This window comes from Hemitrygon akajei, chromosome 22 (assembly GCF_048418815.1).
Source record: "Hemitrygon akajei chromosome 22, sHemAka1.3, whole genome shotgun sequence".
NCBI classification, from domain to species: Eukaryota; Metazoa; Chordata; class Chondrichthyes; order Myliobatiformes; family Dasyatidae; genus Hemitrygon; species Hemitrygon akajei.
In genome coordinates, this window is record NC_133145.1 from 30,798,036 (window position 1) to 30,815,792 (window position 17,757).

At 43.3% G+C, this 17,757-nt stretch overlaps 1 protein-coding gene across 2 annotated transcripts in view; it reads left to right on the plus strand.

Moving 5' to 3' along the window:
• Positions 1-13,499, plus strand: part of cox10 (cytochrome c oxidase assembly factor heme A:farnesyltransferase COX10) — a 138,566-nt gene extending 125,067 nt beyond the window's left edge. For both annotated transcript variants that reach the window (XM_073025903.1, XM_073025904.1), the window contains one exon: positions 12,158-13,499. In XM_073025903.1, the coding sequence (XP_072882004.1) occupies positions 12,158-12,582 (425 nt within the window). In that variant the 3' untranslated portion in view covers positions 12,583-13,499. The remainder of the gene's footprint in view (positions 1-12,157) is intronic.
• Positions 13,500-17,757: the final 4,258 nt, after the last annotated feature.

Genomic DNA, 17,757 nt, shown 5'->3' on the forward strand with positions numbered 1-17,757 from the left:
GCCCAAAACAATTTTAGCCTGCTCAGGTAGGCATGAGTGCAAATTTGTGCAGTGATATAACTACCTATACCATCCCCTTTAATATTTTGCTTTTGCAAAATAAACTTTAGGGAAAACAGTACATATTTTAATCATATTCTAAGTCATTCATTAGTATTTGTGACATCTTAAGTACCCTAAGTGGCCACTTTATTAGGTATCTCCTGTACCCAATGAAGTGACTACTGAGTGTATGGTCCTGATCTTCTGCTGCTGGAGCCCAAACGCTTCAATGTTGTGCATTCAGAGATGCTCTTCTGCACTCCACAATTGTAATGCGTGGTTATTTGAGTTACTGTCACCTTCCTGTCAGCTTGAACCAGTCAGGCTTTTCTCCTCTGATCTCTCTCTTTATCAAGGTGTTTTTGCCCACGGAACTGCCACTCACTTTTTCACTTGGTTTTATTTTTGTTTTTCTCACCATTCTCTGCAAACTCTAGAGACTGTTGTGCGTGATAATCCCAGGAGATCTGCAGTTTCTGAGATTCTCAAAACAACCCGTCTAGCAATAACAATCATTCCACAGTCAAAGTTACTAAGATCACATTTCTTCCCCTTTCTGATGCTTGGTCTAAACAATAACTGAACCTCTTGACCATGCCTGCATGTTTTAATGCATTGAGTTCCTGCCACATTATGGGCTGACTAGATATTTGCATTAATGAGCAGGTGTACAGGTGTAAAATAAAGTGGCCACTGAGTGTAAATTAAATAAGATACAGAATTGATTCCATGTGAAATAGGTCTCTGGAAACAGGAAAATTCATCCACATTGACCAAGGTGTCTTGCTGAGCTAGTCCAATTACCTGCACTTGGCTCTTATCCTTCTGAACCTTTCCTATCCATGTGCCCATCCAAAAATCTTCAAAATTTGTAATTAGACTCATTACTACCACTTCCTCTGGACACTTGCTCCATGAACAATGTGGAAATATTAGCTCCTCAAATCCCTTTTTGCTGTAAACTTAAACCTGTGCTCTCTAGAATCAGAATCAGGTTTATTATCACCAACATGTGTCATGAAATTTGTTAACTTTTTATCTCCCTTGCCCCAACCAGAAGATTGTCACAGTGTACCTCATCTGTGCCCCTCATAGTTTTATAAACCTCTATAAGGTCACCCTTCAGCCTCCTTTGCTGCAGAAAAGAACAGCTCCAGCCTATTCTCTCTCTCTTGGTAACTCAAGCTTTCTCGAGCCTCTTTGGCTTAATCACAACCTTCCTATTGTATAGAGGCCAGACCTACATACAATATTCCAGGGGCACTCTCATCAACATCCTGCAGAGTTGTATTACGACATCCCAACTCGTCCAAAGAAGGCATGCCTGCCATATATCTTCTTCACCTTCTCATCTACCTGTGTGGCCACTTTCAGGGAACTATGTACCTGTACCCCTAGATCCCTCTGTTCGACAACACTGGGCCCTGTCATTTACTCTGCAAGTCTTACCGTGGTTTAATTTCCCAAAATTCATCTTTTCCCACTTGTTGGAGTTAAATTCCCTTTGCCCACTTTCCCACTCAATCTAGATCCTGTTGCAACTTTCTTGTTCCGGTAGCATTTCTATTAAGCCATGAAACAATAAAACAAATTGATACATATGGTGGAGTCCAGTTAGTTGGCACACATTGGGACCAGTACATTTTGGCCCAGTTAAGCAGCCATTAGCCAATATTTCATGAAAATAATTAAAAATGTGTAAAAATGCAAACTACTGATCAGCTGAGTAACAAATTATGGACTTAAATGAAACACAGAATGAATTAGAATACTACCAATACTACTACACTTCTATAAAATTGTGTATTAGTTCCTATTAGTTATCAACAGGGAAATTCATCCAGTGTACACTGCGGTATATTTTTGATTGACTATAAAACAAAATCAGCACAGACACCTAGTGCAGATAATGACTGCCTTCATACATTGCTTTTACTGATTGCTCCCTCCAAATTCCATTGTTATTGCAACATTCAAGATGATTGTCAATATCTTCAAACTCTTCGTAGTTCCTAACTTGAAGTAGTAAAATCATTTTCACTCCCACTTATTTTTTGTCGTCTGCAAGCCTGAATGCAGTAAGCAAAACAGTTCTGAACTGTCTTACTGTTTATTACTTGCAAATTATCAGTGAGAAAAGTCACTGATTTTTGAACACAAAGACACAAAACTGGCGCTACTTTAAAAATTGTTCACTCTAAGCACATTGTCGTCTCTAACAGCCACACAAGTGCACGTGACTGACACTCGTTCAAAACTATTGAGTCTCCTGTCCCTGTTAGCGCACAGTGTCCCAAATAAACGAACGGAATCCTGTCTATTTTCCTCAAATAGTTTTTATTCTTTGAGTTGTCCCAAATAAGCAGCTGCCTCAATTAACCGGAGTCTACTGTATTATTCTGATGCCCTTGCAGGCACCATTCAGAGTAACAGCATCATTTTGGAATGATAAAAGACAGCTGATAACTGCAAACATAATCCCTTAGTTTAAGAAAGACGGGAGAGAGCAAAAAGGACATTTTAGGCCTGTTAGCCTGACATCAGTAGTAGAATTTTTTAGATTCTATAATTAATGAACTTGTATCAAGACACTTGGTAAATAATGTTGGAATTGGGTTTATTCAATGTGGATTTGTGAAAAGAAGGAACATACAGTATAACAAGTTTATTTTTTAAACTTTAAAAGACATCCAATTGATATGCTGTATTTTGAATTCTATGAGGCATTAAATAAAGATTCAGCAAAATTAGAGCATGTATTATTGGAGATAATAGACAGAATACTGAATAACCAGACCATTTTTGGGATGGCAAACTGTGACAAAAGGGGTGCTGGAGGGCTAAGGTCCCAGCTGTTCACAATTTAGATCAATGACTTTGTTAAGGGGATGAACTGTATTATATCCATGTTTGCTGATTGTATTATCAGATGGTAAGTACTAGTATGACTGCAAGGAGGAAACAGAGAGGCTTTGGGGAGTTCTAGACAGATTAAATGAATGAGTAACAACATGAAAAATGGAGTATAATATGAAAAAGTGAGTGGTCATCAATTTTATTAGAAAAATTAAATTAGTGGAATTTTTTTAACAGAGAAAGATTGAAAGGTGTTGGTGTTCAGGGTTCAGAATATCCTTTTACATGAAACACTGAAAATTAATAAGCAGGTATAACAAGTTGTAGTTATATAGGACTTTGATGGGACAATTTCTGGAATATTGTGTGCAGGTCTGTGCAGTTAAAGCTCACCAAATTCATTCTTGGGACAATGGCTTGTTCTACGAGCAGAGGTCACAAGGAATCTTTTATCATGTGCACAAAGTACAGTGAAGTACAGGTACAATGAAAAACTTCCTTGCAGTAGCATCACAAGCACATAGACAACATGTAGAACATTTGTACAAGCCAGAGGAGATAGAAACACTGGTGTTTAAAAGTCTTCAGTTCAGAAGAACGATAGTTGAACTTACTGAACTCACAGGGTAGATGTGGTGCTAATGCTTCTCCTGGCTGGCATGGTCTGTCTAAATCAAAGCATCATCCTCAGAATAAGGGGTCAGCCTTTCAGAACAAAGATGAGAAGAAAGTTCTTCATCCAGGGTTCAGCAAATCTTTGGACGTTTTTACCCAGCAGGGTGTAGAAGCTCAGCTCGTGTGTATTTTCAAGACAGAAATCAGTAGATTGTAGCGATGTACTACATACAGAGCTAGAGACAACACGCAGTCGGTAAGTCGTTTCGAGACTAGTTTATTCAAACTTCGCGGCGCTGGCATTTAATCCCTAGCGCCCGCCCTCTCCGGGTGGAAATGACGTCAGAGGTGCATTACCAAAGTCTCCCCCCGCACGCTGGCTATTTGTGAGCTGGTTCGCCTGCGCAGAAAGTGGGTCGCCACTTATCATTAATCATTAATGGAGAATGTGTGGAGCAGGTTAAGACCTACAAGTATCTGGGAGTACAGTTAGACGAGAAGCTAGACTGGACTGCCAACACAGATGCCTTGTGCAGGAAGGCACAGAGTCGACTGTACTTCCTAAGAAGGTTGGCGTCATTCAATGTCTGTAGTGAGATGCTGAAGATGTTCTATAGGTCAGTTGTGGAGAGCGCCCTCTTCTTTGTGGTGGCGTGTTGGGGAGGAAGCATTAAGAAGAGGGACGCCTCACGTCTTAATAAGCTGGTAAGGAAGGCGGGCTCTGTCGTGGGCAAAGTACTGGAGAGTTTAACATCGGTAGCTGAGCGAAGGGCGCTGAGTAGGCTACGGTCAATTATGGATAACTCTGAACATCCTCTACATAGCACCATCCAGAGACAGAGAAGCAGTTTCAGCGACAGGTTACTATCGATGCAATGCTCCTCAGACAGGATGAAGAGGTCAATACTCCCCAATGCCATTAGGCTTTACAATTCTACCGCCAGGACTTAAGAACTTTTTAAAAGCTATTATTTTTATTTATTTATTTATTTTTAAACTTTTTTTATTGTTTTCAAATAGTTACAGAATAAATGTGTATGAGAAAAAAAAATGTTACCCAGCCCCCCTCCCCTTAACCCCTCCCCCCTAACATCCCTATTAAAAAAAAGAAAGAGAAAAAAAAAAGGAATGCCTGGATATTGGAGGGTCCCCACACGCTCCACGGAGTTCGTAATAACTTTAGTGTATGCATTTATTTCTTTCCCCAAGTAACCAATTATTTCATCTTCGGAGCACCTATATATTTAATCCTGTCTTTTGTAAATAAGGGCGCCAAATTTTCAAAAATGTTTCATATTTATCTCTTAAATTGTAAGTGATTTTTTCAAGTGGAATACAGCCATAGATTTCGTTCTTCCAACGATCTATACTTAGATATGTATCCGATTTCCAAGTCACTGCAATAGCTTTTTTGGCTACTGCCAATGCAATTTTTATAAATTCTTTCTGATATTTATTCAATCTGGATATCGGTTTTATCCCTTCAATATTACCTAGTAAAAGTAATATTGGGTTGTGTGGAAGTTGTATTCCAATGATTTGTTCCAGTAAAACTCTTAAAAGCTATTATTAATGCTTTTTGAGATGGTGATTTAGATGCATATCATATTTTTTTTTACTGAGTTAAGTATTGTTTGTAATTAGTTCTGCTACAACAAGTGTATGGGACATTGGAAAAAAAGTTGAATTTCCCCATGGGGATGAATAAAGTATCTATCTATCTATCTATCTAACCCCCCCCCCCCCCCAGAACCGGCGATACACCCCCCAATGTCCAAGTCTGGATCAGCCTCTGTTTGGGAGGTCTGCCTCTGCGCCGCGATGCGTGAACTGCAACCGGCTGCGCCAAGTCCACATGAGCTGGTTTGAGTCGGTCCACCATGAAAACCTCCTCTCTCGCCCCAATGTCCAGAACATATGTGGACCCGTTGTTGTTGATCACCCTGAACGGCCCCTCGTACGGCTGCTGTAGCGGTGCCCGGTGTCCGCCCCTTCGTACAAACACAAACTTACAGCTCTGCAGGTCTTTGGGTACATGGGTCGGGGTCCGTCCGTGCTGTGAAGTTGGTACAGGGGCCAGGTTGCCGAGCCTCTCGCGTAGTCTGTCCAGGACTGCTGCGGGTTCTTCCTCTTGCCCCCTTGGGGCTGGTATGAACTCTCCTGGGACAGCCAGGGGTGCACCGTACACCAACTTGGCCAACGAGGCGTGCAGATCCTCTTTAGGCGCTGTGCGAGTTGCAAGCAGGACCCAGGGAAGCTCGTCCACCCAGTTAGGTCCTCTCAGGCGGGCCATGAGAGCCGACTTCAAGTGACAGTGGAAGCGTTCCACTAGTCCGTTCGACTGTGGGTGGTAGGCAGTAGTGTGGTGTAGCTGCATTCCCAACAGGCTGGCCACAGCCGACCACAGGCTGGAGGTGAACTGGGCGCCTCTGTCGGAGGTAATGTGGGCCGGTACCCCGAAGCGTGCTACCCAGGTTACAATCAGTGATCGGGCGCAGGAATCGGCAGATGTGTCGGTGAGCGGGACCACCTCTGGCCACCTTGTGAACCGGTCTACCATAGTTAGGAGGTACCACACTCCTTGGGACACTGGTAGGGGGCGCATGATATCCACATGAATGTGGTCGAACCTCCGGTGGGTGGGTTTGAACTGCTGCGTCGGGGCTTTAGTGTGCCACTGCACCTTGGCTGTTTGGCACTGCGCGCACGCTCTGGCCCATTCACTGACCTGCTTGCGAAGTCCGTGCCACGCGAACTTGCTGGAGACCAGCTGGATGGTTGTCCTGATAGAGGGGTGCGCCAAACCGTGTATGGAGTTGAAAACTCGCTGCCTCCAGGCTGCCGGGACGATGGGGCGAGGTTGGCCAGTAGCCACGTCGCACAGGAGCGTCCTCTTACCTGGGCCTACGAGAAAGTCCTGCAGCTGCAAACCCGAGACTGTGGCCCTGTAGCTGGGCATCTCGTCGTCTGCCTGCTGCGCCTCCGCCAGTTCTGCATAGTCCACCCCCAGGGACAGGGCCTGGACAGCTGGTCTGGAGAGTGCGTCCGCCATGACGTTGTCCTTTCCCAAGACATGCTGGATGTCCGTTGTGTACTCGGAGATGTAGGACAGATGTCGCTGCTGGCGAGCCGACCAGGGATCGGACACCTTCGTGAACGCGAAGGTCAACGGTTTGTGGTCCATGAACGCGGTGAACGGCCTGCCTTCTAAGAAGTACCTGAAATGCCGGATTGCCAGATACAGTGCCAATAGCTCCCGGTCGAAAGCACTGTACTTGAGTTCAGGTGGTCGTAGGTGCTTGCTGAAGAACGCCAAGGGTTGCCAGCGCCCCTCGATGAGCTTCTCCAGCACCCCACCGACTGCTGTGTCGGATGTGTCCACCGTGTGTGCGGTCGGAACATCTGTTCTGGGGTGCACCAGCATCGTGGCATCTGCCAAGGCTTCCTTGGCTTTAACGAAAGCGGCCGCGGCCTCCTCGTCCCAAGTAATGTCTTTGCCTTTACCCAACATTAGGGTGTACAAAGGGCACATGATACGGGCTGCTGAGGGGAGGAAACAGTGGTAGAAGTTCACCATACCAACGAACTCCTGTAGGCCTTTGACCGTGTTGGGCTGGGCAAAGTGGTGGATCGCGTCTACCTTGGCAGGCAGAGGTGTTGCCCCGTCTTTTGGTAATCCTGTGGCCCAGGAAGTCGATGGTATCGAGACCAAACTGGCATTTGGCCGGGTTGATCGTGAGGCCGAAATCACTCAGGCGGGAGTAGAGCTGGCGGAGGTGGGACAGATGCTCCTGGCGACTACTGCTGGCTATAAGGATGTCGTCCAAATAGATGAACGCAAAGTCCAGGTCGCGTCCCACTGCATCCATTAGCCGCTGGAACGTCTGTGAGTCATTCTTCAGGCCGAACGGCATTCGGAGGAACTCGAACAGGCCGAACGGGGTGATAAGTGCTGTTTTGGGGATGTCTTCAGGGTGCACTGGGATTTGATGGTATCCCCGGACGAGGTCTACTTTGGAAAATATTCTTGCCCCGTGCAGGTTTGCTGCAAAGTTCTGTATGTGCGGCATGGGTAGCGGTCTGGAGTTGTAGATTCGTTCAGTCTGCGGTAGTGGCTGCATGGTCTCCAACCCCCGGCTGCTTTGGGCACCATGTGCAGGGGGGAGGCCCATGGGCTGTTGGACCTCCGTATGATCACCAATTCCTCCATCCTCCTGAACTCCTCCTTCGCCAGGCGGAGCTTTTCCAGGGGGAGCCTTCGTGTGTGGGCGTGGAGGGGTGGTCCCTGGGTCAGGATGTGGTGCTGAACCCCATGTCTGGGCATGGCTGCCGTGAACTGCGGTGCCAGAATCGATGGAAAGTCTGCCAGGATTCTGGTGAATTTGTTGTCTGACAGCGTGATGGAGTCCAGGTGTGGGGCTGGCAACTTGGCTTCACCCAGGGAGAACGTCTGGAAAGTCTCGGCATGTACCAGTCTTTTCCCTTGCAAGTCGACCAGCAGGCTGTGAGCTTGCAAGAAGTCCGCCCCTAGGAGTGGTTGGGCCACGGCAGCCAGTGTGAAGTCCCACGTGAACCGGCTGGCGCCGAACTGCAGCTGCACTGTGCAGGTGCTGTAGGTCCGTTTGGTGCTGCCGTTTGTGGCCCTCAGGGTGGGTCCTGGCTTCCTGTTGCGGGTGTTGTACCCCGTCGGGGGCTAGATGCTGATTTCCGCTCCGGTGTCAGCCAAGAATCGGCATCCCGACTGTTTGTCCCAGACGTACAAGAGGCTGTCCTGGTGGCCAGCCGCCATAGTCATTAGCAGCTGCTGGCCCTTGCAGGGCGGGCGACAACGGCGGGCTTCTGTGCCCCACCGCTGGTGGTAGAAACATCACTGTTCACTGTCCTCCTCACTCCTGCCTCTGTGTTGTGTGCGCCCCCCTGCCGGGCCTGGTCTGGTCTGCTGTTGGGCGCGTGGCCTGGTAATCTGACCAACGGGCGCCACGCTCTCCCTCTTGGCTTTCCACAGCACGTCAGCCCGGGCCGCCACCTTCCAGGGGTCACTGAAATCTGCGTCGGCCAGCAGCAGATGTATGTCCTCGGGCAGTTGCTCTAGGAATGCTTGCTCGAACATGAGGCAGGGCTTGTGTCCGTCAGCCAGGGCCAGCATCTCATTCAGCGATGCTGACGGCAGTCTGTCTCCCAAACCGTCCAGGTGAAGCAGGGAGATACCTCGCTCATGCCGTGAGAGGCCAAAGGTCCCAATGAGCAGCGCTTTGAATGCTTCATATTTGCCTTCTTCCGGAGGCGACTGTATGAAATCCGCAACCTGGGCGGCCGTCTCCTGGTCAAGGGCACTCACCACGTGATAGTAACGCGTGGAATCAGAAGATATCTGCCAAATCTGGAACTGTGCTTCTGCTTGGCTAAACCACACGCGTGGTCGCAGCGTCCAGAAAGTCGGCAGTTTTAGCGAAACTGCGTGAACAGATGAAGAGTCGGTCATATTTGGTCCAAATCCCGTTTGGACCATCGGGGTCACGTAGTGATGTACTACATACAGAGCTAGAGACGACACGCAGTCGGTAAGTCGTTTCGAGACTAGTTTATTCAAACTTCGTGGCGCTGGCATTTAATCCCTAGCGCCCGCCCTCTCTGGGCGGAAATGACGTCAGAGGTGCATTACCAAAGTCTCCCCCTGCGCGCTGGCTATTTGTGAGCCGGATCGCCTGCGCAGTAAGTGGGTTGCCACAAGATTTTAGATTATTAATGGATGGGGTTAGTTCAGTAAAATGGAGTTGAGATAAATGATCAACGATGACATTGTTGAATGGCAGAATAAGCATGTAATCTTATTATTTCCACTATTTCTTCCAATTATCTCGATTCAAGTTCTTCTGGCACATCAGTTTCTTAAGGCAAAATGTTTAAAATTTTACTCTGTATTGACTTGTTGTGTTATTTTAATTACTCCATTTAATTCAATGTAAGTGAGGATGGCAATATGTGTAAAGAATAACCAAAGCTGATTTTGCCATTCTTTAGAAGGGCTTCAACCTCCAAGAACTGATGGAAAGTTTTTCACATCAGCTCTTGAAATGTAGAAGATATTCTTCTAGTAATTCAATAATTTGGGAAAAGAAAAGAGGATTTACTTGTTTCCAATCTTAGACATTCAGACTAAACTCTGGACTAAACTTGAATCAATGAATGTTGCCCAACAGCTATCACAGGCCTTGAAATCAAGTGACATGTGTAGCTGACAACAGAACTTAGCTTCCAGCTGAGCTCAATGCCTTCTAAGCTCGCTTTGACTGTCAAAACATGGAGGAGCCATCACAAACTCCCATAGCCCCTAATGATCCTGTGGTTTCAGTCTCTGAGGCCAATGTGAGAGTATCTTTCAGGAGAGTGAACCCACAGAAAGCATCCAGCCCAGATGAGATACTAAATACATGTGCTGATCAACTGCCTGGAGTGTTCCTCTTGTTTTGGTAAACTGAATTATCCACCAGCTTCAAGCAGGCTTCGATTTACAGACAGACAGACATACTTTATTGATCCCGAGGGAAATTGGGTTTCGTTACAGCCGCACCAACCAAGAATAGTGTGGAAATATAGCAATATAAAAACATAAATAATTAAATAATTATAAATAAATTATGCCAGGCAGAAATAAGTCCAGGACCAGCCTATTGGCCTAATTCATCAGTGCCTAAGAAGAATGTGGCAACCTGCCTCAATGACTATTATCCAGTAGCACCTACATTAATAGTGAAAGCAGCTTGGATCTGCTCCAGTTTGCTTACAGACGCAATAGGTCCACAGCAGATACTATTTCATCTGTTCAACCCTGGAATATCTGGACAGCAAAGATGCATATGTCAGGATGTTCTTTATCGATTAAAGTTCAGCATTCAACACTATCATCCCCACAGAATTAGTCAATAGGCTTACACTTATGACGTGGTTAAGCACAGTTCCAAAGCCATATTTAAGTTTGCTGATGACACCACCATCATAGGCCGAATCAAAGGTGAATCAACATATAGGAGGGAGACTGAAAATCTGGCTGAGTGGTGCCATATCACCAACTTCTTCCTCAATGTCAGCAAGACCGAGGAGCTGATTATTGACTTCAGGAGGAGGAAACCAGAGGTTCATGTGCCATCCTCATGGGAAGATCAGGAGTGAAGAGTGTAGGCGGCTTTAAATTCCTCTGCGTTGTCATTTCACAGGACGTGTTCTGGGCCAGCACCTAAGTGCAGTTACAACGGAAGCACAGCAATGCCTCTACTTCTTTATGAAACACCGATGCCCTTGAATGGAAATCTACAAACAGTAGTGGATGTGGTCCAGTCCATCATGGGTAAAGCCCTCCCAGCATGGAGCACATCTACACGGAGCACTGTTGCAAAAAGCAGCATCCGTCATCAGGGACCCCCCACCTAGACAATGCTGACTTATGCTGCTCCCATTACAGTAAGATGGTGGCACATTTGATCACGGCAGCTTCTACAGAGTCAACCAAAGGTGTTTTTGTACCTTTTTAAACATTTTTTATGATTGCAAGACCCTGCTAGACATTAACAACTTAAAGTACTGCGTGACTACGCCATCAGCAAGTTGCTCGTTGGCGAAGAAACTGAAGGAGCTGGACTTGGTGCAGATCGTGCTGCTGCCTGTGTCAGAGAGGTGTTGAAGGAGTCGGTGCCCGAAGGCAGTGTGCAGTTAACAGCAAGTGATCGTCTTAGTCGCTTTTCCTGTGATTGCAAGACCTTATTAGACATTGTTAATGTGGAATGCTGCAAGTCCGATTCACTGATTAATTGGTGGGCAGTTGGGGCGGACAACAGGGGAGGTGTGTGACCTCAAGCCACGGTGTCAGCTGTTTACAGCTGCCCCGGAGAGCAGCATTGGAGTCAGTGTGCTCCACCTGAGGGGCACTGCATCCCCAAGCAGCAATCAGCGCCAACACCTCTCTCCCGCACCCAGTTCACTTAGCAGAAGATAAACTGTTGTATTCGACTGCAGACTGCTGCAGCTTTCTTGAACTCAGGGTCTTGGGCTTTACTTCTTTGGTGTGACTGTATTTTACTGGTATCTTCTATGTGCTTGCTATCTTATATGTGTTATATGTGACTGTTAGTACTGTGTGTTGCACCTTGGACCCAGAGTAATACTGCTTCATTTGGCTGTATTCATGGGCATTCATTTATGGTTGAATGCCATTTAAACTTAATCTTGACTTGAACTTGAAGAAGGTACAGATGCCTCAGAATTCACACCACCAGGTTCAGGAACAGTTATTACCCCTCAACCATTAGGCTCCTGAGCCAGAGTGGTCAACTTCGCTTGCCCCATCACTGAACTGTTCCTATAACCTATGGACTCACTTTCAAGGACTTCATCTCATGTTCTCGATATTTATTGTTTATTTATGTATTATTTTTTCTTCTTTTCATATTTGCACAGTTAGTTTTCTTTTGTGCACAGGTTGTGCACCCTACTGGTGTGGTCTTTTATTGATTCTATTATGGCTATTGGATTTATTGAGTATGTTCACAAGAAAATGAACCTCAGGGTTGTGCATGATGACATTTACTGTATGTACATTGATAATAACTTTACTTTGAACTTTTTAACATTTCCCTTTCTCTTTGTTTAGGTGCCTTGTTATTGGGTGGCATTTTGTACTCCTGGCAGTTTCCACACTTCAATGCTTTAAGCTGGAACCTTAGGGAAGATTACTCACGAGGCGGCTACCGTATGATGTCTGTCACACACCCGGCGCTCTGCAAACGGGTGGCATTCCGCCACTGCCTTGGTCTTATTGGACTATCAACGCTCTGTTCTGTCTTTGATGTCACTACGTGGAATTTTCCCCTCATTTCACTCCCAATCAACTTGTATATCAGCTACCTCGGCTATCGGTTTTACAGGGACTCCAGCCGCAGTAGTGCTCGCAAACTTTTTTTCTGTAGCCTCTGGCATCTTCCAATGTTGTTACTTCTCATGCTGACCTGCAAGAAATCAGTAGTTGGATGTGAGGGTAATATCCATCACAAAGTTCAAACAGAAATGCAAGTTTAATGTTCATTTTTATTATGAAATTTTTTAGGGGGTTGCTACAGTTATTTCTGTGCAATTTGCCACCGTCCCATGAAGTGGGGTAGTGTAATTTCTGTTGCTAGAGATTGTATATTACTGCTGTATCTTATCTGGTAATGTTAAATGCAAACAGGTTTCTTCTTTCTGAATAGGATCAGCCCTTACCCCTCAAGCATCCCTCACTTTACCATTCAGTTGTAATCTGGTGGGGATTGCATCTTAATTCTGTTTAAACCACATAATCCCTTCAACTATAAGAAATAAGAGTTCTCCGTCACTCAGTAAGATCACGGTTCGACCTGAAATTCAGTATGCTGCCCATCTCCATGATGCTAATATTTTAATCTTTATCTTAGTAGCTCAAATAATCCTAGTATTCACAGCTTTTGAGAGTTCCGGCTATCTATTACCCTTTCTGTGGTAATAAATGTTTAACAATTTCTTCCCTCAGTAGTTTTGTTCTTTCATTCTACATTTACAGTAAATGAAGTAGCTTGACTATACAGTATCTACCCCTTCAAATCTTTTGACTCTTTAAATCCCTCAAGGTACTCAGAGGAATATGAGTAAAGTTTGTCCACCTCTCTTCACTTAATGTTCAGGCTTGTCCTACATATCATTCATGTTAATGAGATCGTTGTGATGTCCATTGGTGTAATATGCCCTTTAATCTGCTATATCCATGGATCCCTTAAACTCTCAATATGTGCATTAGGCAATAGCAAATTAAACTGTCACCAAATGCTTGTGAACACAAGGGAAAGTTCTGTAGAGGTGGCCAGAATTTCAGGAAGGATCATTGGATAGCAATTTGCACAACTACTGGGTGATCATGAAATTAATAAGAAATGTATCATTTAATTATGTTCTTTGACTGAAAATAAAATAAGTATTCTGTTTTTGTGATATTTCATTTAATTGCTCTTTGAAAGTAAAGCAACTGCTGTAGATACTTGGAGGTCTTCCAAACACATTCTACATTTCTTAATTAAATCAGTAACTACAATTACATTTGTAGTTAGTGATGACACAAGTAATTAGAAGTGCACTGATAGTTTATTTTGTAACATTGGTTTATTTTTAGTTGATAATTTAGAACTATTTCAAGATTTGCACCTGAAATGCATTGTTAAATTGAATAGTGCGGAAACAAAGATTATTCAGTGGTTTATAGCACACACAAAATGCTGGAGGAACTCAGCAAGTTAGGCAGCATCTATGGAAAGGAATAAAGTCTCAACATTCGGGCTGAGGCAATAGATGCTGCCTAACCTGCTGAGTTCCTCCAGAGTGTTACTCTGAGTTACCAGCATCTGCAGGAGCTCTCGTGTTTATGATTTTCAGCAGCTGATGTTGTTCTCAAACCTTTCCATTTAAATTGACCATTCAAAATCTTTCAGATTTCATATTAGGTATTACCTAATGACATTATGTAGAAGGGGTAACCCTATACAAAGTTTATATATAGTGTTAATATATTGATATCAAAGTTGGTACATTGTCTCAAATTCTTACCACATGGAATAGATGAAGCACCCTTTCACCCCAATAAATCTCAGAGATCATTTCTATTTAGAATTATCATTTGTAAGTAGAATAACCATATTTCTAGCAAAAGCAATGCAGTTGTAAAATGCGAAGTGTTTTCATATTTATACTTCAGAGGCTGGTTTAGAAATGAAAAATGTGATCAAGATGTAATCTTCCAGTAATTATTCACTAACATTTTGATTGTTTAAAAAATTGGAATCAGAACCTTAAGCAAATAATTTTTTTTCAGAATGCCTCTAAGTGAGTAAAACAGAACAGAGTGAAATGAGTCACATTTTGAAATTATTCTTGCAGAGTTGGATAAGGGAATTAATTGTATTAAGTTTTGTTGTGACAGTTAAGCTCCAATGTGAATATGCAATCCAAACTTATTAAAATGCTGGGCATTGTGGAGGACTTTTCAAATGATGAACTTGTGTTCTCACTGCTCCTGGCTGAATAGTAGACTTTATTTGTGTCATTGTGATGAAAAGCAAAATAATGTTTTATACTTGTGTAATTAGGAGTGAATCCCATATTGTGTCAGGGATTACTTGGTTCTTGAGGACAGGGTGATTTGCTCCAAAAGTTTTCAAATTTGTAAGATATCTTAACTGTTCTTGATTCATTTCAGAAAAACAGAGAAATAGTTCTGCAGTTAAATACGTTTGCTTACCACATACTGTATACCACACTTATTTATATCTCACTTGAACCACCAGTTCATTACAATAAACGTCGCACTGAAAATGCATCTTCAGGAAAGGTTCAAATGCTTATTTACAAGATTTATTGTCAATGCTCTCAGAAGTGTTGTTTTGAGCGATTAGTTCTCAGTAATTTACAGAGGAGGGGGCAAGTGTTTGTAAACTCTACATGTTGTAGTTAAGGTTATTTTTATTTCTAGTTGTTGAGAGGTCCAGGAAGTCAACTTCATTCTTTTAAGAATGATACAAGCAATGTTCCTGCTGATTTTATTTTTTACAGCTGTGTAGCCCAACCATTGCTCTGAACAGGAAATGTTTACACTGTCTGAAAACTTTAATAAAACATTATATAAAAATCCCAGCTGCACAGTAACAAAGGCTATGTGCGCAGAAGCATTTCAGTTACTATGTGGCTGTGCACCCATGCAGCTTAGAGGGACCAGTAAACAAAAGCCTCCACTGAGGGGTATATTCAAATACCCATGTAGGTTTTTACATTTTTCTTTAATTTGTTAATGTATTAATTACCTCATGGAGAAACTAAGATTATACCTGAAAAGATGTTCAAAGGGCACCTTAAGTGGTCTGCTCCTCAGCTGGTGGATTTTGCAGAATGTGCTTATTTGCTTTATTATTTCCATCAAAATATACCATATTCTGCATATCTTTATTTGCTGTTTATCACAATGTAGAGGTAAAAGTGCTACCACTGACTCAATCACAGGTTTGTGGATACAAGCATCACTCCAGACCCTTGAAACTCACACTTCAGTGTAGTATTCAGGATGTACTGCACTCAATGTGGCACCTGCTTTCTGGTGGGATATTTGAACTGCGTCCTCAGCTGGAGCTAAATGAACTCAGGACACTGATGGATAGGCAGCATGAGACTTTACCTTGCTCTATTTCTTTCTGTAACTAATCCATCAATGAATATCTCTCAAAACAATTCTCTTTGCTGCCTCTGAAACAATGCAGTGTGCAAATTGACCATGTTTATTGACTTATAACTGCAGTCACAATCGTACAGAGAAAAAAATATTTTTGGGTGTGAACTACTTTGAGACATCCTAATGTCTTGGTAAATGAAATTCTGGCAACCAAATGCAAATATTGCAAACTGGAGATAAAGTAAGTTATGGCCTATGTAGAGATTGTTTTATATCCACCATGGATCTAAATCACATCAAACATTGCCTTGTTGGAAATAGAAAGAAAATAATTGAGTAAAGAAAAATAATTTCGCCCATTTATCCTTTCTCAATTAATCTTCATTTTCAGATTCAATAATTCTGCCGTGTGTTTTGCCTTACAATGTACATCATGGTCTCTTCAGATATTCTGTATTTTGACTGCCATATCACTAAAGTCAATAAAACAATAATTCCTAACTGAAAATAAAATGTGTCGATCTGGAGATCTGAAATCTCTTTGTTTAATTATTTGTAATTATTATCTATTAATTGACTTAAATACTATTACTTCAATTAAACTAGCAATAATACGCTTTGGTTAAAAACCTCTAACTCGAAGGGGTCGGGGGAAGTCGGTAGCGCCGCATCTGCAACAAGTCAGTTTAGTGATGAGGGGTGAATCTAGGTTCAAGTGAAATCATTGTGATGCATCAACAGTCAATGATTGCAAATTTCCATGGATCAGGAATTTCTTCCCGTCTGGGAGATGCCGTAGGAAACGGGCAGTGTTCCACCTAGGGGCCTCAGTAAGAACTGTTCGATAAAGACAATTAGCGCTTAAGTAAAGCAAGGCTGGAAGGGGAACCGATTACCCCCATCCTTTCGGTAATCTCCACAATACACAATTGCGGCAATCAATACATGTAATGCTCATAAATCTGCATTTTCAAGATATCCTAATTTTAAATTCAATTGCCGCTTTTGAAATGAGTAGGATTATTTTCTTTAGTTTTACGCTAACATCAAATGATTACTAGGTTTGGCGAAGTGGTCCGATTGTTTGATCTAACATACTTAGTTTCTGAACATTTTCGTTTATTTTTCGGCGGCGTTTACCCTGAGGTGTATCGATGAGGGGAACAAGCATTCTGTCGACGGATACAAAGAAACCTGCAGTCCATATAGCCGAATGCTATGAATTATAAACGTCTGAGATGCGCTTCGAACAACGTCTCGGGCTTTAAACTTTATTTCTCGAGCGCGACTACTCTAATGTTGGGCCTGCCACACTCCGTAAACTGAGCTGAATCCCCCTCCCGAAAATCACTCACCCGAGCCCTGTGCCAGCTACCTCACACTGTCGGGCAACAACAAAAAAAACCTGATTTTTAAAATATCCCAAAATCACGTTCAACTGGCTTCATAACTCTTCAGTAGTTTCGCCCCGCCCTTTCCGTGGTCTCCTGCATATAAATCTCTTTCAATGTGGAATTCCCGCAGTGGTGGCCTGCTAACGTGCTGATTTGCTTTGCTCACGTTTGGCAGTTATGCAAAAGGATAACTAGATCCTAAATTCTAGGATTACTTTAACAATATCTTCAGTTTATCGTTCTTTCCATTTCACATTTTCCCCAAACTAACATCCGTTGTCATCTTCAGCGCTCCGTTTTATTGGAGGGATGGACTAACAACACATAGAATTTACAACAGATTTATCGTCCACTCTGATGCAGCTTTCTCGTCACATTTCTGCACTTTATCAACCCATTATCCTTTATTTTCTCTCTAACTTGAATGTAAATGTGTATATTCCTTTACTCTTCAGATAACAGCCACTCTACTCTCTAAAATAATTTACGAACTTATTCATTATTGCATTAATTGATAACGCATCTTCTATCAAGTGGAAACATCTTCCCCATATCAACCCGCTCAAATCTTGTCGTAATTTTTGTTTCCTCTGATAGTATGAAACACCTTTGGGCGGGAGGTATCAGCAACTTCAG